A 23,432-nucleotide genomic window follows, 5' to 3' on the forward strand; every position below is an offset into this window, starting at 1 on the left:
ATCTCTTATTATATACTAAGGTGTGTCAGAAAATGTTCTACTTATCCAAAATTTATTATAGTTGTGTATAGAAAAAAGTCGAACTGTACAGATACACGCTTCGCTTACACTTTATTAATTCATTTGCAATACATTAATTAAGTCTGTTTAAATAGTATCGAGGTTACCTAACGTATGCCTTCGTGTATACTATAGACAATCATCTAACTTAAATCTCTTTCTCTCTCTCTCATTTTCACTCGCATACATGCATCTTCATTTGCCTTTCTCTCTTTTTCCTTTCATTCTCGCTCTCGCTCGCTTTCTCTCTTTCCATGTATTTTCTTCGTTTCATCTTTATCCGCTCTCCATTATAATCGATATCAGTTATTATTACTGTTATCATTATCTCTCTGATTTTATCATTATATACTATATGTATATATACTATATATATATATATATCGTAAGATCGACGTTTAAAAACTAAAATTCGTATAAAAAGCGTCGTTATACGTACTAACAATGTAACTGTACTATTTAAATAATAATTAAATTTTAAAAAATTATTTTTGTTGTGTGTGTCGGTTTGTCGTTTCAATGTATGAGATGTCTAAACGTATCGGCTACTGTATGACAATGCGAGGCGCGGCACGGCGTGTCTCTTTTGTAGAAGAACAATCGGTAAGATCGACAAAATGCCCCATATAATCTGCGATCTAAATTTTTTTTACATCAGTACATATATGTATATACATATATATACGCATACGAATACGCTCTTTTTCTCTCTCTTTCTCTCTGATTACAGTCGATCTTATCCCTATTACGAAGGGCAATGATCGTTTTTATTACTATTTCTATATATAGAGTGAAATTACGTGACCGTGCAGAATCCTTATCATCATATGTCTGCAAACTGATAAATCAGAAAAACAAAAATAAAAAAGAAAATCAGAATTTTTTTCATCATTTAAATTAATAACGCTGAATATCACGATGGATCTCAAAATCCAACACAATTTATAACACCATGTGGATATGAATGATCATTACTATCGAATAATAATTTGAAAGATTCTAAAATCATAAAATCTTTCATCTTTTTGCTAGATTACATACGATGGACAAGTTTTTACGAGTGAAAAAAAATTATTTCCCAACAACATTAGGACGTCACAAAAAATTCATAGTCATCGCGCAATCTCAAAGCGATCTTACCGCATGTTCGTTTCTCAATTACGACGATGAGACGTCGCTGTTTCAATCGCACCCTGAACGATATATCAATTAATTTTTACTTCGTAAATCGCTCTCTTTTGCCGCTCAATTATACTCTAGTTAATACTTTAACACACTACGAATGTTTTTTTCCCTTTAAACAGTAATCATTTTAGCACGTCACAACACTACTGTTGAACTCTCCCTATCCTCTCCAATTCTCCCTCGTTATTTACCAGCTATTCGCTATTACGAGCAATAATGTACATCAATTACATACAAAACAAGATACAGTGTGAATGCTCTCGTTACATCGTCGACACCGTCTCGCGTAAAATGGTCATACTTACAAAGGTACCACGGTTGATTATAATTGAAGAAACTCTCACTAATATCCGACCCATCTATCGTTCGCAGCGCAATATATCTCTTCGCGTTTATTCTCTATGTAGCGACACACTTCGAAGATATTTTGCTGTGAAAGATGATCGACGCCAATCGTCGTCCTTGGAAAATTCCACACAAACGAGAGAGAATTTAATGCGCAGGATTTAATCGTCGGACTTGGCGCGGCCAAAATTGCGATAATTCTTATTATAATAATACTACGCATCATCACGTGGTGAATATAAATCTAGTTTCTCAATGACAATCAAAACACAATCACGTTCATGACTCTCGAAGGAATTCATTTTTTTTGAAGGCGTTCGTCATGCAATATTATGCACTTTTTATACTGCGTTACATCCAGATAATTTCTCACGCTGATCGTATATTTTTTTCGGGATGCGCCAACTAGCTTTAACAATTAAACAATAATTTTCGGTAATATCATCCCTGAACGTCTAATTTTGTGTCTGTATGTGTATATATGTGTGCTGATTCGCATTTACAACATTCATTCACTTTACGGCATTGGATGAATGAAAAATGGGAAGCCAAAAGAACATTGCATCTTACGAACAATACTTCCGCGTGCCAAATTTAATATTATAATCTATTTCATATCTACTTAATAAATATCTGTTTAACGTAATATTAATGTGATGCGAATCTCTTCAACGGCAGTGGAAGATTTTGCATTAGCACATATATGTGCGTGCGCTATTCAAAACACAAAATTTTTCTTCGTATCGCGTAAAATTAAACAAACGAAAAATTCTAAACAGACTTCACATTTTTCTACAAATGACATTTTCCTCGATGGATCGTTCATATGCAGAGTATGCAAAGGTTCAACACATGTTTCATTCCGATTAATAATCGTTGCCTACATTGAACAATAAATCGCTGAACCTCGCATTTTGAAATATAATTATAATTATAATAAGTTTGTCTATATTAATTTGCCAGATCTGCGAATCAATATAACATTCATAGAATAGAGACTATGTTCTTGTTTTAAAATACTGATGCGTGAAAATATAAATATCTTCTTTCTCTTTGTCATTACAAGTTTCGCTCTGTGTACTTCGTGTATCCTTTTTCATATATATATATATCTGTAAGAGTTAATAAAATCCAAATGCAAAGAACGTAGAAATCAAAATAGTTCTGCGAAACGGTGTTAGGATATTTTTCTTTAATCCAAACGTCGATTTCCATTGTTCTGTCTACTTCTACAGTTCGAATAATACCCTTACCTTACGTGCTCATTTGTGGGCAAAGGTGATGTGTGAGTGTATGCATGTGTACGTGTGTGTGACGTGTATAATATATGTATATATATTTTTGTGTATACATATACACACTATATTCATATTTATATATTTATATATATTTATATATATAACTTCTCTTTCTCACATTTATTACTTTGCAAAATATTTCTTCTGCCAACGACGCGTCGGCATTTAAGCCTGTATAATACAATCGCAAATTACACTTAGTCGCTTAGGCAAAATGTTCACTTGTTTATCGGTAAGTACAATGACCATTCGCATTACTCCACCCCGATCGGCGGGGATCGAAACGATGCGCTCTTATCTGATTAATCACGTCGATGTCGAGAAGTTCTCTCGTTTATCGCAGACCAAAGATCTCGAGACCAAAGAAGTACGAAGAAGCTTCTCGCACTTCCCTTTACCAGGATTCGTTAAACCGGAGCCGAATGTCCGATCGGCTAAGAATGTATAATACTTTACAATGAATAAGTTTTCTCACGAAACTGCGGTCCATTGTGGTACTAACGAGGAAATAAAATACAGAGACACTCGTATATGTCTCGTAGTATATGCATATAATATCGGAGCATCTTATGAAACGCGATTACAACGGAGAATGAATGATACGATGACGATAGTGTATCCAGCGTTCGCAGCGATTATTATTATTACAATGGAAAATTCGATCGGCCGCTAGAACGAGGCCGACTAATAAAAGTAGCTCGGAAGTAGAGGGGTGGAGTCAGTCTCTCTTGACGACGACGACGACGACGACGACAACGACGACGACGACGACGAACGACAACGACTGTCGGTTTATCGCGCGATGATGTAGTGCGTATCCTAGTAGTAGAAGTGGGCAAAGCTGTTGCAAGTGTTGCGCGAACGTACCGAGCCTCAGCTATGCGTTTGCGGATGCGGGGGTGGCGCGCCGGTGATCTCGGTCCAGCGCATTTCGAAGAAACTGCGCATCCCGTGGCCGGCCTTGCCCACAGGACTGTCGTCCTCGTTGAATACCTCGCAGTTGATGAACATCTGCCTGACATCGGCGCAAAACTCATCGCGAGACTTGTACCTGCATCGAGAAGCACTCGTTGTGAAAAACTTCAGCCTTCCAATGCCGACCAAGGTTGACGATGATCGGTTAAGGATTTTTTTGCGATCGATCTGTGTGTATTAGCTCTACTAAGTCTGTCTTAAAGACCGGGATGTGAGTTTGAGAGGAAAGGCAGTTAAATATAGTATTTTCAATTAATTAATCGCTCTGGCGCGTGTGTTGGGCAACTTACGCAGAGTCCTGCAATTTCTTCTTAATCGTACTGAGATCCATGGGGGTTTTTATGATTTTCTTGTAGGTCGGGAACTGTTTGGTGTTCACCGGCAGGAGGAACGGCCAGGCCTCGTCCTGCTGCTCCAACTGTTCGAGGAGTATCTTACAAGGCGCCAGCTCTCGTTGTTGCTTCTTCGTGAGCGTCCGATTGTTACCCTCCTTCCGTGGCGAGGCGGTAGGAGTCGGCGGTTCCGACGAACTGACGTCCTCTACGTGCGTGTTCGATGCCGTTGACGGCGTTGGACTGCGGCGCAAAACAACAGAGAAATTATTTGCACGATTAACTTCCGTTCTGCAGGAGGTTTCCCGTCATAAAAAGCCTCTCTCAGGACGAATGCGCAAGGACGAATCGCATATAGATTCAATCGTGTGTCCGGCTGAGACGGGTACGTTGCTCCCGATGAAATATTTGCGTTCTCTCTTTGACTCTCTGTCTCTCGTTCGCTCTCTATTAACTTTTTTCGTTTTTTATATTTTTTGCCCTCTTTCGCCCTCTCTCATATTTTTTCCGACTCGTCATACACGATCTGAAGGCGGCTCTACTGTTATACGACGAATTTTTCTGATAAACTACCCATCCCACAGTCGACGATCGCAAGTACATTAGACAACAACGATGTATTATGAATGTACAGGGTGTCCCGACAAAGAAATCTGAGAAAATAATATTGAAAAAAAATCGAAACCCACTGCTCGGAACTCGGAAAAGCTATCAAAGCTATTTATATATATGTATATAATTGCTTCTAAATAAACGAACAAACTGGGATCTAACAGCTTCTTGTGGAACACCCTGCGTGAAAAGTAAAGTTCCTCAAGACGACCAAAATTCTCGGCATTATAGCGTCACGAAGCCGAGGCTTAAGTAGTCGGTAAATCGCATGAATACATTGTATACAGATAGTTCGTTCATTTTGTGAGATTGCTTTATTCAATCGGGAATCATATCGTTCGCTATTTGCAGTTCGTTAAATATTATTGAATCATTATCTCATCTCCTGGCTTTTTTTCTAATTTCTAATTCGCACGGAACGTCATTAAGTCAGCGACTTGACAATGTTTGTTTGTTTTTAACGTAATCACCTAGCTGGTGGATGATCAGAACTTTCACTTTCTCTGGTACCTCCCCCTTTGGTATGACTCCTTCGACTACTATTTCTCTTCTTTGGTTGTTTACTGTGGCAATTAGAGCAATACCATTTTCCTCGTGGCATCTGTAAAACGCAATAAATACATTGAAAAGTCTGCCTGTAGATGTGCGAAAATTAATTTTGATCGGATAATGAGATCTTTGAATATCTCTATAAAGATATATATTTGATGATTACTCACTTTTGGCATGACAGGATTATGGCAGTCGGTATGATAAGCCCTGGGACAGAGTTCACATAGGACCAAGTTTTTACCCACTCTTTTTCCGCATACTAAACAATTACGTTCACCTGTCGCTTTGTTCATACACTCGTGACAATACCTGAAGAAGTAGTAGAAAAAGTTTGAGTGAAACTTTCAATTTCAAATAAAATTATGATTTACTATATTCTAAAGCAAGATTGCCGTCACTCACCAGTCACCATCAGGAATGTTTTCCATTTTTGGACGGAAACAATAAGTATGATAGCCACGGTCACAGCCATCACAGAGCAGTAGCTTATCTTCGTTGTCTCCACTATGACAAAACTGGCAGTTCTGCAACCGAAATAAACTCCTCATTTAAAAGGGAATAGAAGGACTTGAAGGTTTCTCATGTGGTAGAGCTAAAATAGCATGAAGATTATAGCATTTTTTGTTAATTAAATATTTTTAATTCAAAGCGCACTAACAAAGATCTATAACTTGTATGTATCTAATTGGCACAATGCAAAACATAATTATGAATAACGTTGCGTAAAAATAATCATCATTAAAGCTTAATTAATGAATTTTATATACAGTAACATATTCAAAATAATAAATGCCAAGTACTTTTTAGTTCTGACATTTTTCAGTCTAAATATGCTATAGGCAATCATATAATGAACACAACTTAAATCGTGCCAATAGAAATGTGAGCCACAACAAATGAATAACGAATTAATTATAAATGAAACAAAAATAGCAATGAGATTTTTCGGAATGCACTAGAGGACTTGAAAAAAGCAGGCTGAAAGAATGATGCGAACGTAAAGTCGAAAACAAAGACATAAAATTAATAAAAAAAAGAAAACTAACACAAATAGTAAGCGGCAGTTTTGCATGCAACCGTTACGTTAGACTCTGACCACCATTGAACGTACATTCTTTAGCATTTATTCTCCAATTTTCGTTATGCAATTTATGCATATATATATACGTTATGCAATTTATGCATATATATACGTTATACGTTCCAATATTCAATTCACGAATAGGACTCATCCAACAGACGCGCGGATCAATTTCGGTTTATCAATTGCATTCGCATAAATTAAGCAAGCGCGTCTCGCGCGAACAGAGCGAAATTCAACGGATGTATGCAAATTTCATTGCCATATTCTTCGCACACGTGACAATATACATTAGAATTTTGGAATGAAATTGGAAGCGGATGTATTGTGAGAGCACAGTCGCAATGAGAAGCGTATCGTTAGGCTCGGTCATCGAATCGAATAGACACCTGTCAATATCCATTCGAAGCGACGACGTACGCTCTCTCTGTGAGCCATCGAACGGGGAAGAGGACAGGACAGGAGGACAGTATTATAGGAGGTATTATAGAGGAGTTAGGAGCAGAGCAAAGGACGATTTCGGTTAGTAAGTTAGTGCGAATACCCACAGAGGTCTGAGAAGTAGTCAATAGCTGTTTGTACTGATTGGTAGCTTTGAGTGAGACGCAGCGGTTTCGTAGCTTGGCGCAGACCGACTTTCTAGCTGTTGTTAGACTCACAGCCTTCATGATGCTCTTGTCCCAAGCGATGCTGGCCTCGAGCATGTAGAGCGCCATGGCGAGTTGCGCCGATGTGTGCGCTCGCGCGGTTGCCTCTCGCCAGGTGTTCAGACCCCGTGGTGTCGTTTCCTCCGGTGGTGCTGGCGCCTGGTTATTCTGCTCCGAGTTATTCGAATTGTTTGCATGAGCGGCCGCCGCCTGTTCCGCCTTCAGAGCCGCCAGGTTGGGATCTCCGGTGCTACGCAATTATCAGTTCAATTATATTATAGATCTCTGACTCAGAGAATTTCATTCAAATATTAATCGATTGTTTTAATAATATTAATAAAAGTACTAATAATCGAGGCATATTAATAATCATCTATAAATAAAGACTTTTTTCAAAATACACAACTTTTTTTTTATTACCAAGTGTCATAAAAATTATACATATATATTTATAGTATAAAATCAAAATGATAATTAAGAAAAATGATCTTACCATACGCCTAAAGGTGGTTTCAAATATCGTCTTTCTATAGCCGCCTCCAAGGAGAGTAACCTTTGCCGTGCCTGCTCGACCGCGCTGATCTTCTCCATTTCGTTCAACTTTTCAATTTCTTCGGCTTCCTCAGTTCCCGCTCGCGGTGGTAGCTTCCAACCTTTGACTTGCATGCTGGCGTTAGCCACTTTGTCTTCAAGGGCTTCCACTTGCTCTAAGAGCTGAGCATCTACGCGTAGCGCAACCTGCTCGCTCCAATCGCTCGGATTATCCGGCTTCGGAATTAGCGTATTGGGACCATCCGGTTCCGCTTGAAGTTCAGTAGCGGCCATGTTGCCAAGATCGACATTAATTCTACCTGTTACAGCCAAGAAAGACTCCATTGTCGCCCATGTTGTGCGCTTCAATTCCTTCTCACGGACGCCGCGTGAATGTAGATGCTCGAGGAGTTCTTGGAACGTATCGATGTCTGTTATCCTCCACCAACCGTATCTCAAATCTGCAAAGTTGTTTGAAAAATTAGAAAACACAATCACATATCTGTGTATATATGTATTTGTATTTTTATTTTATTGTTCACGAATTAATTTACCTTTCGGTACTGGTTTGGCTTCACCGGGAGGCGGTAAACCGTGCACCTTCAAATATTCTAATTGCACTGCTTCATCTTGAGTCAGAATCAGAGGCGCTGGACTGTCGCATCTATCGTAATTCGGACTTGCTGGCGGCGGGAATACGGGGATTCTCAACTCGGTCGGCTCGGCTATACCAAAGATTTGCTTAGTACTAGGTCCCGGAGTATCGCACGTTTCTCGCGGTAAGATGGAAAACCAATTAGGCTCGGTATTGTTGCTGTCTGAAATAATCGACATAACTAACATTATTAAAAATATTGAAGAGTCTGTTCTACATTTCGGGATTTATAAAAACTCACTAGAAATGAAGGAACCGTTGAGTTCTTTCCCGTTGTGCAGGTTATTGATGTGGTTGAACTTGTCGCCATTCGGTATCGTCTCAACGATTTTATCCTCCATTGTCTTCACTAGAGGTTTCGACATATCTTCGTCCATTTCCTCATTCTCCTTCTTTATTTTCTCGGTTTTCATATCGACATCCATGCTCACCACCTCCGTCTCCTGCTTTATTTCCTCGGATGTGACATTTGTCTTCGCATCTGTCATCGTACCATCAACGTCGTTGTTCTTACTCTTTTTCTCATCTTCTACATTGTCGGAATTTCCTGAACCACAGTTTTGCATAGGCTCCTTTTTACAATTAATCTCCTCCACTTCAGATTTCACCTTGTCGTGAGATTTCATGTCTACATCCTGCTCGTTCGAATTGTGCTTCTTTTCATCCTTGACCTCGTTTGGAGCTTCATTCTCGCGATTTTCACAATTCTTGCTTTCGTTCTCTTGCTGCTTCTCCTCGGATTTCTCCTCCACCGGCATATTTTTGTACTTTTCGTCCAGCTCGGCTTGGAGATCGAGAATTTCCGGTTCGGCGCTTTCCATAGCTTCCACGAAGATACCACCGGCGGTTGGTAATTCCCAATATCTTCTCCAAAACCTGTCTTGACCGAAGACATGCGCCCGGAGTTGTTTTGACGAACCATTCAGCTTTTGCAATTGCTCCTCCGATTGCTTCAACAGTTTATCCAATTTCTTACCCAATTCTTCGCCGGATAGATTTTTGTCTTCCTCCTAAACAGGTTTAAATTTTGTTTTATATATATATACATATATATACATACAATACAAAATAAATTTTCAAATCGACTAAGTCAATGCTAATACCTCTTCCGGCTGAGTGCCTTCGCTCTCGTTCTCGGACATGTCTTCTACTTCATCCTCGTGATGAATCTCGTCCGGTGTAGGTGTTGTACCCACAGCAGTTGATGTAGTATTGCTTTCTTCCTCACCTTCCTTTTTCTCAATGGTAATCGTGTCGCCAATCTTATTCACAATGACGCCCACAGCTTCCATCCGGACTTTTCGACCATGTAATTGTCTAAGCCTGTGTAAATGTAAAAAAACAAAAAATATTATCAAAACGATTTAAAAAAAATACAATATTTTCTGTTTAATAATAATTTGATATTTATATATCTTTAAAAAAATATTCTTTGTCATAGATTTATTAACATCTTCTAATATTATTTCAAGATTCTCAATTTCTGTTTAATTATATCTTCATAATGCAACTTACTTTCTAATCTTAGTGTCCAATACGAATCTCTCCTTCTTCAGCTGAGCTACTGTCTCTAGGCTACCCTCTATCTGCCTGATCACAGCCTTATTTTGCAGCAGCTCGTTACAGAGAAAAGCGAGCATCTGCGCTTTATGCGTCGGGTTCAACGCTAGGAAAGGCTTATCCCGCAATCTTTCCGACATCCTCCACGTTTCGTTGTTGTGTAAATGCTCGTAGAACTGCGCGTTCTTTCCCGAGCAGGTTGAAGCGTAGTCGCCGCCGTTCTGATGATGATCGGCAAACTTCTTGTCGCGCTCGCGCTCAAGGCACACCCCCGTCAAAGCCTTCACCTCGCCAGTCGCGTTCGCGTACAGATAAATTCGCAGAACTTCGCTGATATTGGCATGAGTGATGTCAGCTTGACGTAAACTTTGACCTAAACCTGTGGTGTGTCTGGCCGGTTGCGGGATTCCTGGATCTTCGATGGCGCACACCAACAGATGCGTCATAACCGACAGCATCTCCTCCTCGGCTTCCTCATCGTTGAGGAGAGCGAGTTGAAGACTTTTCAAAGTTGGCAGCGATTCCATGTCTAGAAAAAAAGAAACGATAATGATGCGATGTATTTGAAATAAAATAACGAATGATCTTACTCTGACATGTATTTATTATGTTCATGTTAAAACATGTTTCTCACCAAAGCCCAAAGTCTCCCCGAAATTATGTAGAAATTCATAGACCATTATGATGTCCGAGAACGCTTGCCCGGAGAGTTTAAGTCCAGGTAATCTTTTGACTTCTGGCAGTGATCTGTGATCTGAAAAATTACGCCCTCATCAGTAAAAGATGTACAAACTTCTAAACCTACGCTACGTAGTAATGACAGTCTTATCATCACGAGATCGATCGAGTCTTTTGTTCGCGCACCTGTCAGCTCCATATCCTCGACGGGTTTGCGAATTTGTTCGATCAATTCCATCTCGATTCTCCTCTGCTCCGCTCGCTTCTCCTTCGTCGCTATTCTCTCGGCCCTGGCCTCCAGACGTTTCTTCTCCTTCTCCTCCATCTTTCGACGATTCTCCAATGCTCGCACCAGGGCCATGTGTTGCCTCCTTCTCTCCCTCTCCTACGATCATTATCCATCGTTATAATAATACGCACGTAAAATTAATTAGCGTACTCATGCAGATAAAATCGAATCAAGACAAAGTTGTACGAGGACGAATGTAATGTATGAAGATTCTCCGTTGCCAAAAAAAGCGTAGTGTATATGTGGAGTGGAAAATCACGAAAAAAGTTATCTCTTTCTGAAATACTGGTTTAAAATATGGTGAGAATTTTGGAAAAACTTCCTTTAAAAATGATGAGAAGTTTCTCTTACGGAGAGAGTATGCTACACGTTCTTACACTTATTATGTAATGTCTGTTTAATTAAAGTAAATATTTTGATATACAAGTAAATATTTAATATACAAGTAAATATTTTGATTGAATGAAGAATACACAATAGTCCTCTTAATGATTTTCCACTCTGTATTTGTGGCACGCACAGGTAATAGGGCAAAATCTACTACCGTCCCAAATATTCTTTCACGCACTACATATTACGAACATTATCGTCAAACGGATGCACTGATAAATAATCAGATCTAGAAGAGTCGCGGATACCGCTTCTTACACCGCGAAGAGAAATTCGTGCAAAACAGATCTAGTCCGAACTACTCGAGCGTTTCTCTCCCAACAAATCCTGGAAGTTTTGAAAAATCTCAAGGAAACTTTCCAAGTACCATTAAGGGCACAAAACAAGCGAGAAATCTGTTTTTCCTAGCGCCGAACTTATTGTTAGAGCAAGGTCTGTCTTTTTTTTTACAAGATGTAAGCTCGTGAACTGTAATGATTTGTGAAAGCCGAAGCTGGTGCGAATTGAGTAAGATGCTGACTTATTGCGTTATACAGACAAAGGATGATGTGCGTTAAACGTAAACACAAATCGCGTCCGTACAGAGGCAGAGATTACATTAGAGATTTCTAGCGGTGCTCGAGAAAATGCATATAACCGAGTTGTGCAGTTGACCGCAGTTTCGCGATGTAACGCAGAGAGCCATGGTAACGAATGGCAATCGTCAGATCGTATGTGCGAGTTAGTTGCGAGAGAGCGCGATCATTAATTCGTTAATATCGTTCCGTTAGAGGCTAGATTGGGTACATGACATACCAGCTCGACGGTGTAGAGCATCTCGCGCTGCTTGGTGAGCTCCTGCATGTACATCTGCGGCACAAAACACATCCACAATCCACTAGTGCTCTCAAAACACCGCTACGCTCCATCTAACAATCTTTCTCGCTCTCTAACGTATATAGAGACGTTTTCTCTATTCTTATCTTATTGTTCTTATCTTATTGTAGTGTATTATACAATTAAATCGTGTAGAGCGCAATCGATCTTCCTTCGCGACAAGATTGTTGGATAATGCGCGCAAATGTTATGTCGAATTAATTTTTTTCCGGATTTTGATAGATATGTAAAAGCGAGCGCGCTAAATGATAGTGAAGTGTCTCATCTTCATCTTTGCGAAATTACTCATGTTTGTCAATTATAATTCTAACAGCACACATATCCGAAAGGATGTCCTTTGGATATCCTCTGAACGTCCTTCGGATATGTTGTGCGCTGTTAGGGAAACTTATATAAGAAAATTTACTGCAGAATTATCGTGTATAGAAACTCTACAAATTTCTCTCCATTAAATGGAACTGGAATGTTTATTAATATAATTAAATATCATACTATAATGAAATTTCTAATAAACTCAACCTTGAAACTAAATAAAAATTGAAATTTTGCTTATTTACACAATTTAACTTGCAAACACTTTGTAATTTGTCATATATATATTATCTTTTAATTTTCTATTCACTAAAAAAGGATTCAACTCGAAATTCGTGTGTGATTAAAATTTATAATGATGAAGATTGAACATTCTGTATATGATATGCAATGACTTACACTTTCCCGAAAATGATATATTAATCGCATTAGCAATTTGATTTTTTCATGTTGATGAATATTGATAATATATAAATAATAAGTTAGATTGTTAGAGTTACAAATCTAAGATATAATGTTAAATCTTTCCAAGGAAATTTCTACAGTGTAAATTAAATATTAATCATATTAACGTGACACAAGTAAAATAATAGCCCTATACTCTTTGTATATAATGTTATGTATTAATTTTGTAAAAGTGCGTATCAATTTTTATATATAATTAATAATAGTTTAACTGCTTATATATTTTATATACATACTTTTTACTTGCAATTAGGATATTCAAAATAATAATAAAAACTCCGAGTTTCATGTTTTCAAAATAAGATACAATACTTCAAGATGCCACAAATAAAAGATGTTATTTTTTGTTCAAGTGTTTTTGGAAATAGGAAATAATACATATTTTCTAAATAAAAAAAATCGTAATATAAGATTTTAATTTATAAAAAAATAATATAAATAGTAAAACGTTCCAAATATTAAATTCTATTCTGATTTTGTTTTACAGATCATATTTTGATAATATTTATTTTTCATTAAATAAAAATAAAATCTTCGTAATTTTTAATTTGCGATATTTTTTCGAATTTGATAATTAAATGTTCAATAAAAAAACATTACTATAGAAAAATTGCATGCAAATTACACACAAAAATTCTATTACTAGTAAATACTATTTTGGGAATATCTTGTACAAGTAAAATCGAATTTATAAATGCAATATAGATTAATTTATAATTGTATTAATAATTCATATAATAATGCGTATAAAATATTCCGTTTTTCACGTATTTAAACTATTAATTTTTCAAATATTCTCTTTCTCAATGAACAAAGCTTTTTTCCAATTTATTCCACTCCTACTCAAAATAGAAAATCGACTTCGATCTTGTATCGTAAAAAAAAAAAAAAAAATGGAAAACGACATAGACGATAAAAATAAACGGAACACTTCTACATCTACGACAGACACTCACACGCACACACACACACGCACACGCTAATCTACAGCGTGACGACACGATTGATGACGAATGGTTCATAATTAAATCACGAGAACTCACCTGTTCCTTCAGCATGACCGCTTGCTGCCGTTTTAGTTCTCGTTCCTGAGAAATTAAAAATTCTTTAATACAATTTTGCGGAAGCGCACGATAGTACGTGATCATTCGCGTTAACGTGAGAATTTGATATTTCACGGGGTAATCGAAGAAGAACAAGGGGGGCAAGCATTAACATAATAACGATTATTGAATTACCTGTTGCTTCCTTTGTTGTTCTTCCAGTCGCATCTTCTCCAACTCTTCCTGCCGTTTTTTCCGCGCCTGCGTACATGCCATACACACGTATCACTCGCATCCGTAATCAAGTTTTATCAAGGAGGAAACTTAGACAATTTTGTTCTCGTTCGCAGGATCATTCGAAATTTACGACAAGAGAAAGAGACATTTGTACGCCGGCGAACAAAGAAAATTATGATCTCTTTATCAGCACTGATAATTAGCTGGTTAATTGGACTTGCAATTAATATATCCTTTACTAATTTGTCATCAGCGACGATCGAGGGGATTGCAAGAGAGAGAACAAAGATGTTAACGGTTTGACTGCATCCGGTATAAAATAATTACATTTCGAAACGTCATGAAGTTGAATAAATTATTTACTCGCTAGTTTGGCCGATTAATTTCTACAACTCATAATTACAATTGTTTCTTTAGAATTATTATTTGATAATTATTGTCAAATTTTAAGGGAGCGAATCTATGAAAATTATATCTTATAGGATATAGATGCTATTCAGAGGACATTTAAATGTCAATTTTTTAAAGTTTTGTACTGAGTAAAGTTTGCAGAAACAACACATTATGATGATTCTCAAGAATTCATCTCTAGATTTACTTATTGCATCAACGTGGAATTTTCATTAACATTCATGAATCTATCTGTCTTGTGGATGAGATTAACGTCATTGATTTCTTTTTTAAAGTGTCCGTCTCGATCTTCGCTTTTATAATCTTCCCGATTTTACGATTGCATTTCTCGTTCCTTATTGGATGGAAATAGATATTCTCGTCGACAGGCAACCGGACGAATAGCTAGCTCGACAAGTTTTTTTATTCCTCTACGAGTTTTCATTTTGATTTCGTGACGTTCGTAGTGTGATTGTGATTCGAAGGCTACGTGTGAAAAGCGATGTCTAAATAGCACAGATCAATAACAGGGGGTTAAGCACTACTCTAGAATTCGGGAATGTAGTCGGAAATTAACATGTGATTGATTATATTCTAATATGACACATTATTTCAATTTGAAATCAATCTTTCCTTAATGCAAATTTTCGTCAATGGGTTTATTAATTTTTAAGCTGCTTCAAACGCTAATTCAAAAGTAAGATTTTTTTTTCATATTTTTTACAATTATATATATATATAAAATATAGAATTAAAATTTTGTATATCAATTTGCAAAATTAAACTATGTCAGTTTTTTTTTACTGGGCCTTGAAATTGCATTCTTCCCGACTACGCTCATGCTAAATTCTAAATCTGTGTATCTCTACTCCAGGGAATGTAAGTTAACTTTTGTTCCCGCCGACTCGGCGATCCGATCATCGCGTTCTCGTGGATTCTTTTTATCATCGGATATGCTAGGCTCATCGAAATGTCGCAGCCGCGGAATAACGCTCAGTTTTCTACATACCGATAAACATTGCATATTAAATCAGCGCAATCGGTCCTCGCAAAAATCCTCGTATAAAGAGAGAAAGAAAGAGAGAGAGAATGAGAGAGAAAGAGTAGCAAAGGCATGCGAGATTTAATATAAAACTCCACCAAGAAAGTAGAGTGGCGCAATGTATATATTTATACGCCAATACAAGTAGCCAAGCATATAACGAAGAACGACTCGCTCGTGAATGATATATCTGTGAATGAGAACTCTCGACAGCAAAAACACGAAATTGTGAAGAAATAATGATATACTTAATTATTATATAAATAGAAGAAAGATTAGAGAAATAACGAGAGAGCGTTATATGTGAAAACCAACACCATTATAAAAGACCGTAGAGAAGTAAAAGAACACGTGGAAAAGTGAAAAACCTCAGCGTGCATGCAAGGAGCCAAGCAAATATACTCGCCTATGTATGCACATATTATATCAATGGTACGTATATGTACCATCGTTCAAAAGCTGATAAAACATTAGATTAATGTGTTGTTTCACCTATGAATATAAAATATAACAGTAGATAATACAGTATATAGGAAATATATGTATATATATATAATGCGTGTATATATATATTTATAAATATATAATAAAAAGAGTATATAGACGTATAATATATATAACAATTAGATTGAGTAAATATCACATTTATTACGCGAGTTCACGTGTCGCTTTTTCGTTCGCAGTACAATAAAAAGATAAAGGAAAGCTTTCAAATATATACTCGTGTAGCGAATATACTCGAATATACTCGTAGAGACAGGTATTCGAGAAATATGGCATGCTGGATAATCATGTAGCTAGCTGTTATTTTGTATAGTGACAGGAGAAGCTAGGCACAGGATAGCATTGCGACAGTCGGTTCATATATTATCATATTTATATATCGTGCCTACGTATATATATCGTCAGCCTTAACGTGCCTCGATCGCAGTGTCGATCTAATATCCCGTGATTCTCGATGGATCGCGCTTCTCCATCGTCGATTTCGGAAAAGATTACGCTTGCCAACGAGAACTCGAGATTGACACACACATCGATAGTTTCTCTTTACAATTTCTCGGCTTTCGGATTTCGGATTTCTTTTCCAGAAACTTATTTCTCTCATCAGAGTTGATAAGATTGGATCTATTTTTATCTCAATGTCAAATGCCTTCAAATATAAGATAATTATACGAACATAAATTTTATTAAATCGTCAAACAAACAACAATCATAAATGCTAAAGATTAAAAACTCGAAGAGTGCGATGATAAGCACCTATTTTAAACAATATAAAGTCTATCCATTATTTTTCAAAATAATTCACGATCAAATTTCATTGATAAAAATATAATTGTTTTATTATTTAAATTTGTAGAATGTGCGAGAGTCTGAATTGAATAAATCTAATATCGAAAATATTAAAAACGAAATTCCGAAATCCGCTTGGGCCGGATGAAGAGATCGGTCATCCGCTGATCGTGTTCAATCCTACGGAAGCACGGTGGTGAGCATCTATATGCATGTATGTGTGTGTGTGTGTGTGTGTGTGTGTGTGTGTATGTATGTGTGCACGTGTTCTGTATTTTCCCGTTTTATCATTACGTAATGTAATAAGGTAATAAGTAGGCGGAGGTGCTCCGCGAGGTAATTCGCGCGACGCCAGTCACAGGCTCGTCTCTTCATCCCGGGCGATCCACGTCGAGAACGTTCGAGTGTTATAATGAGAGCTCGAAGAGAATCGTGAAATGTTATGACTAATATCGCGAAACTTCCGACTGCGCGAATCATGCTTGTGGCAACCGACGTTGAAGACTTTGAGAGAGAGAGAGAGAGAAAGAGACGGAATTTTATCCACCGACCTCAAACGTCAACTGGTAAATGCTTTGTTTTATATAGTTTCAAGCGCGAAAAATATATATATTTATCTCGATATTCGGAGACATTTTTTTCAACAATTTTCCGATTTTTGTCGACTCTGATAATTTGTTTTTATTCGGACGATTTATGCTGCGACGATTATTCGAATACGCTAGGAACGCTGAAGAGACGGCGAGGACTGACGTGGAATTCGACGTTCCGCGTTGAGAAGCATTTCTAATTTGTTCCACCCAACGCAAATACACGTAAAATCGCGGACCGCGAACGGGTGTACTCACCCGGTTCTCTTACCTCCGGGGATCTCTTCGCCCTTCTCACAAACCGTATCCGGAAGATATTAAAGCCAAAAGGGGAGAGAAAGGGACATCCGGAAGAGTAATAACGAGACTCTCACAAGACAATATGACAACATTCATTAGTGAAACATGATGTGGAGATTCGATGAATGGGTTTAAGTGACGTATATAATGTTCGGGATTATCGAGCTATCGCGTAAAGGAGGAATAAATAGGGATTACGAGAGAGAGGAAGGAAGCGATCGGGAGGAGAAACAAGATGATTCGGGAAAGGAAGGCTTTCTCGGGGGATGCGTCATACGACATCTTACCTCTAGAAGTTCCTGGTTCTGCGTCTGAGTCTGTGCCTGCTGGATATTGTCCGGTAGCACATTAATCGTGGTCGTCGTGCCGGTCGACGTGGTGGTAGACGGGTTCAACGAGGAGGTGAGCGAAGACGCTGTCGGCTGCGTGGACGACGTCAAACCCGCCGACGCCGGCGGCAGGGTCAGGGTGGGATAAGGCGGCGGAGGCGGCGGTAGCACTACCGGCGGTACCACCTGGATCTGCGGCGGCACCACGACCACGCCAGGGACCACCGACGAGGGCGGCGTCGTCGTAATCGTGGTCGTCGTCGTCGTCGTCATCGCCACCGGGTTGCAGAGCGTCGTCGACGCGAGGGACGACGACATGGACGGCGGCGGCTTCTTCGACGGCACATCCTCGACGTCCGTCTGCTGCATCATGTCCCGGTTGCGCCAGCTCTCGGCGATACTCTCGCGATTCTTCCAGATGGTGGCGACCGTACTGCTCGCCAGACCCAGCTCGCGAGCCACGTCGCTCTTGCTCTTGCCGCGCTCGATCTCTTGGATGATCTTCATTTTCTGCTTGATCGTGAACGCGAGCCGCTTTCGACCCTGCGTTGGTGGTGGTTTCAGGGATGCCCAATATATAATCGATCGCGTTAATTGAAAGGAAGATTGTGGTCGTTTGAGAACGACCACATGCAAACCCCCGGCCGGTTCGCGGTCGATCGGTAAGGATCGGAATACGCGACGATACGCGGAGGTCACTTTACGCGAATTCAAAATCACGATAATAAATACATGTAGGATCAATTCAATAATACCAAGAGCACAATATTTCTTTCTCTCTCTCTCTCTCTCTCTCTCTCTCTCTCTCTCTTCTCTCTCTCTTCGTATACACAAGATGTATCGTTGTAAAGAGTATAAATGTTCTCTTTCCCAAGATTGAAATATCAGATTAAAAATCTGTCGTTATCGAATATTTTATGCAAACAAAATTAAACAATCAAATGATATAAATAAATTAATTCTGCAATTGCATATTAGTTTTTCCGCGTTCACATTAATTGCTTTAGTAATCGCGATTTTATGAACTCCGCGTACCACCTTTAAAAAGACTAAAGTATATAGAATTTCGATGAAAAGCTAATTTTCAAATACTATTAAGCACATAAAAGCGATTAATTACTTAAAAGGAAATATACGCGCGCGCGACGTACTTATTAATGATTATTATAAACACATTAAAATAATAGAAAATAACTTCTTCGACTAATTTCTCGAATAATGTTCAATACAACGTAACAACACAATAACACACATAACACAAAATAATAACGTTTTTAATTAACATCGAGATATCCTATACTAAATATTATGCCAATTAATTCATATCCCTCTATATGCAATATGCACCGATAATGTTTCCCTCTACGTCTCAGGGAAAAAAACGATTAAGGATCGGTTATATACAATCTGGGCATCCCTATATTTCTCGCGCGTTCTCCACTACATGTGAGTCCACGTGTAGCTACAGTTACTACACACTATTGTGTCGTCTGACGTCTCCTTCAAATTGCACGGACTATGTGTGTATGTTCGGGCAAGTGATGTGCGTGTGGATGTGGAATGCGTGTGTGAATGCGAGGGAACAGATGAACGAACGAGTGACAGTGATTGAGGGGGACAGGATGGTAATCTGGCTTGCGCGAAGGATTCCGCGATGGGGTAGTTTTGGAGGACTATCACAATGGATGGACTTTTCAAATCTCTACAATCGCGCGTCTCTACTTCGTCGAGGTTTTTCCTTGCGTTAAACACATTTTCGAAATAACATCAATCAGTCTCTCTTTAGCTCGAGCAAGGATTCTAATATATAACAATCTATCCTTAGATACACGAGACGTTAATTCAAATAAAATTTCTTTTCTTAGACTTTTGGAATCCCAGTACCAGATGAGAAATATTTCTAGAAAGTTTTTTTTCAAATTTAATCTTGATTTTTTTACTTAATCTTGAATTTGTAGAAATAAATTCTGCTTTATATTATTTCGTCAAAAGTATAATTAATTATTTCGTAGTTATGAAAGGAGTACGAGTAATTGTACACTTTCATTCTTATAACTGATACATAGAAACGGAAAAAGATTTAATTAAGATTATAATTTTGACTAAAAGATAAATGTTGGATATTCTTTGAATGCCTTCTCGTAATGTAAACTTTCTTCTGTCAAAAATAATTCTCTATTACATACAATTACTTATCGCTATTATTCGCGATCAAACAGAATGAGCAGATGTAAAATACATCAACGGTATCTCTATTTACAAAAACATCAAACAGCATCGATTGAAAAACGCATGGAATTGTTTCAAAACACATCAAATATCGCGCAAAGAATTTTGAAATTCAAACCAATACTGGCATCCATATTAATTTATTCACGATTCCTACGTACAAAGTTAAAAAATTCTGCTTTTTGTGTATTTTCAAACATACGCCAAAAAGATGTAGTCATAAAAAATATAAAATTTTTTATTTCTCTTATTAAATTTAGATTAAAAAATTTTGAACAAAAAAATTTCAGCGTAATTATTATATCTATTTAAAAAAAATTTTTTTATAAATTCTTAATTGATAAAAAAATGAGTCGCGTTCACGTTCAGTCCTCAACAAATATTAAAATTAAACGCTCGGAGCTAACAACAATAATTTGTTGCGAAATTAAAAAAGGGTAAAGATGTAATAAAAGATAAGGGTGGGAGGACATGCTGGATTCTCCTGTCACTATCGCTAGCGGTTGTTTCGGTTGGCTATGGGTGTTTCGTGTGTCTTGGGACAACAGGGGTTGTAAGAGGGTCTTTGGACGGATATATAGTATAAGAGAGTTTTTCTATACAAGAATATTCATTAAAAAAGATCGTATAATATGTATATATAGACAGATGTATATATATATATATATATGGAGATAATATATATGTATATATAAATATATATATATATATATATGTAATATATATATAATATATATTATATATATATATATAATATATATATATATGAATATATAAATACGGCACACAGAGAGAGCATGCGACACGCACGACAGGTGGACAAAATACAAAAAAACGTAGGTATCCCAAATAGAGTAAGAGAACAGTTTTTTTTGTGTGAATGAAACAACGAGATCGAGACAAACGTGAAGGAAATTCGGCGATATACGTCGACTTACCTCGAGCAGCTGTTGAGTTCTGATCTCCCGTTCTCGTCTCACGGCTTCCTGTCGTTCCGTCTTCTCCTGCTCTTTAATAAGCCTACGGCGAATAAGAGTATCATTAAGTTCACATTATGCCCACAAGCGCTAAAAACGCTCGAACAAGTCATTTATCAAGTTTCGCTCACAACAACTATCTGTCCATAAATTTTACGAATCACGGAATCGAGTTTTGTAGTGTAATAATCTGCGTCTGGACTTTTATTCGCGATTGTACGCATGCAATAATCTTAAAGCCAAAAGAATTAATGTATATTAAACACTAATTAAACACCAATGTTGCAATCGCGAGATTTAAATAATAAAATCCGTCACAGCATGAAATAACGTTTTCATAGCGAAATTAGCATTTCAATAAAACTTTGATTTCCATTATATTATTATCGACAATCATTACTTTTATAAAACGATTTAAATCAAATAATATTTAATATTTGATTCCATCTTAATACTTAAACACCTTTCGTTTTCTACTTATTATAATAGAATTTTTATTAGGAAAATTTTGCAGTTTAATAACAACAATAAAAATCCGAGCATAATATGCATAATCAAATGTCTTACCTAAATATGCATAATCAAATGTCTTACCTAATTTGTTCCTTGTGTCGTAACGCTTCTTCCTTCGCAGCCTTCTTCGCATAAGCTAGCTTGTCTCTCTCGTACTGATTATTCATCCGTCCATCTCTGAAGCTATTAGACATTTTCAACTCCTCTAGTCTCTTCGCCACTTCTTGGGCGCCGAGTCTGACGAATTCGGCCTCCGCTAGACCCATTGTTGGCTGCAGGAATTCTCCGACCAACGGACGGGAAGAGAACGAGAAATTGGCGGTTGTTAACTCGGCAGGATTCTGATGCTCCAGAAACTTAAATCAGAAAATAAAACATCTTTCGAAAAGAGCCGAATAATCTGACCAATCTGACTTTTATCTTTTTTTCAATATAATTATATAATTTTCTTATAATAAATTTATATAAGTCTAGCAGCAGCGTAGACACAAAGATAATGAAAAAAGCATTAAGAGACAGTTTGGTAAAGTATTTCTGAACTTTCAACAATTTTATACGGAATCACTTTCGACAAGTACTCCATCAGCGGTTGTAATATGGTGCAACCAACCTTCACTAGATCGGGACTGCTCCTAAAAGTTTTCCCGCAGGGACTGTAATACGACACGTCGCCTTTTATCACTCCAGTCTTTCCCAGCCCCTTGATAACCGTTTCACGCTTCCAACCGCGCTCCAGCGGCATTTGAAGATCTCTCTCGCTGGGCCTGAGCTTTCTCCTTTTCGCGCTCGGTGTACCTTCTGCATTATCGTCATCGGTATCCGTGACAACATCAGTGTTACTGCCGCTCTCGCTGGTCACGTCCATATTGCTCTCCTCTCCCGAGGCCTCCAGTAACTTGTTTTTCATTTTCTCCTGCAAAGATTTCTATATAGGGAGAATGGTTTTAGTGCGAAATCATAAGTAAAAAAAAAAAGAAAAACGAACATGGCTCCTCGCCCACGAAGCACGAATTGGTCGAGGTCGCTTCTTCTTCTGTATCTTCGTTAGCAAGTGATAGTACTTTAACAAAAGATAATCCGTAAAGATGTGATAAAAATTAGATAATTACGAAAGTCAAAATAAACAAAAAAAAATTGATTCTTTTAATTATCGCAGCATCAATTGTAACGTGTCAAAATTAAGTAGCGACAGAGAAAAATTCGCTCAAATTCCATCGTGTTTGAGTTTTACCTGGTGTTTGTCATCATTCTGGCCGACGGTCACGGAGTGCATTTGATGCGCCAGTATATTCGTTTTCAGCAACGACACTTGATGGGACAATGGCACACTTGGATCCAACGTCGGGGTGGGTTTAATCCCTAAAGCTCTGCTCTGAGCCAGCAACGACGCGACCGTGTTTTTCTTAGGCTTCGACACACCGCGGCCGAGATTTCGCGGCCTACCGTCCTTGTGGGTGGTAGTGCTCGCGCTCTCGCTTTCCTCGCTGCCGCTACTCGGCCGTTGTGGCGAATCCGCGGCGGCGAAGAATTGCGCTAAAGAGGGACTAGGCGACGCCGGAACCGGCACCGAATTCTGCGGCACTCTTCTCGGCTTGGGTCCAGGTTTTCGTCTCGCTGCGATAATTCGGTTAATTATACTTTGGCCGATA

The 23,432-nt window shown here is 38.0% G+C and overlaps 1 protein-coding gene across 11 annotated transcripts in view; it reads right to left on the reverse strand.

Annotated features, from left to right (window-relative positions):
- Nucleotides 1-86: 86 nt before the first annotated feature.
- LOC114937645 (bromodomain adjacent to zinc finger domain protein 2B) overlaps nt 87-23,432 on the reverse strand; it is a 166,621-nt gene continuing 143,275 nt past the window's right edge. For 3 of the 11 annotated variants that reach the window (XM_029311195.2, XM_029311196.2, XM_029311194.2), the window contains 22 exons: nt 23,015-23,397; nt 22,769-22,843; nt 22,394-22,696; nt 21,865-22,139; nt 21,232-21,313; nt 18,023-18,607; nt 14,082-14,147; nt 13,887-13,931; nt 11,986-12,039; nt 10,698-10,896; nt 10,468-10,587; nt 9,789-10,362; nt 9,377-9,596; nt 8,515-9,283; nt 8,173-8,454; nt 7,581-8,079; nt 6,989-7,337; nt 5,762-5,883; nt 5,527-5,668; nt 5,278-5,408; nt 4,154-4,438; nt 87-3,939 (listed from right to left, as the gene is read on the reverse strand). In XM_029311195.2, the coding sequence (XP_029167028.1) occupies nt 3,762-3,939; nt 4,154-4,438; nt 5,278-5,408; nt 5,527-5,668; nt 5,762-5,883; nt 6,989-7,337; nt 7,581-8,079; nt 8,173-8,454; nt 8,515-9,283; nt 9,377-9,596; nt 9,789-10,362; nt 10,468-10,587; nt 10,698-10,896; nt 11,986-12,039; nt 13,887-13,931; nt 14,082-14,147; nt 18,023-18,607; nt 21,232-21,313; nt 21,865-22,139; nt 22,394-22,696; nt 22,769-22,843; nt 23,015-23,397 (5,738 nt within the window). In that variant the 3' untranslated portion in view covers nt 87-3,761. Of the gene's footprint in view, nt 3,940-4,153; nt 4,439-5,277; nt 5,409-5,526; nt 5,669-5,761; nt 5,884-6,988; nt 7,338-7,580; nt 8,080-8,172; nt 8,455-8,514; nt 9,284-9,376; nt 9,597-9,788; nt 10,363-10,467; nt 10,588-10,697; nt 10,897-11,985; nt 12,040-13,886; nt 13,932-14,081; nt 14,148-18,022; nt 18,608-21,231; nt 21,314-21,864; nt 22,140-22,393; nt 22,709-22,768; nt 22,844-23,014; nt 23,398-23,432 lie in introns of all 11 variants that reach the window. The other 8 variants (XM_029311197.2, XM_029311202.2, XM_029311201.2 and 5 more) reach the window with 8 other exon arrangements.

This window comes from Nylanderia fulva, unplaced genomic scaffold (assembly GCF_048542155.1).
Source record: "Nylanderia fulva isolate GAGA-0341 unplaced genomic scaffold, ASM4854215v1 Scaffold28, whole genome shotgun sequence".
Lineage (NCBI taxonomy): Eukaryota > Metazoa > Arthropoda > Insecta > Hymenoptera > Formicidae > Nylanderia > Nylanderia fulva.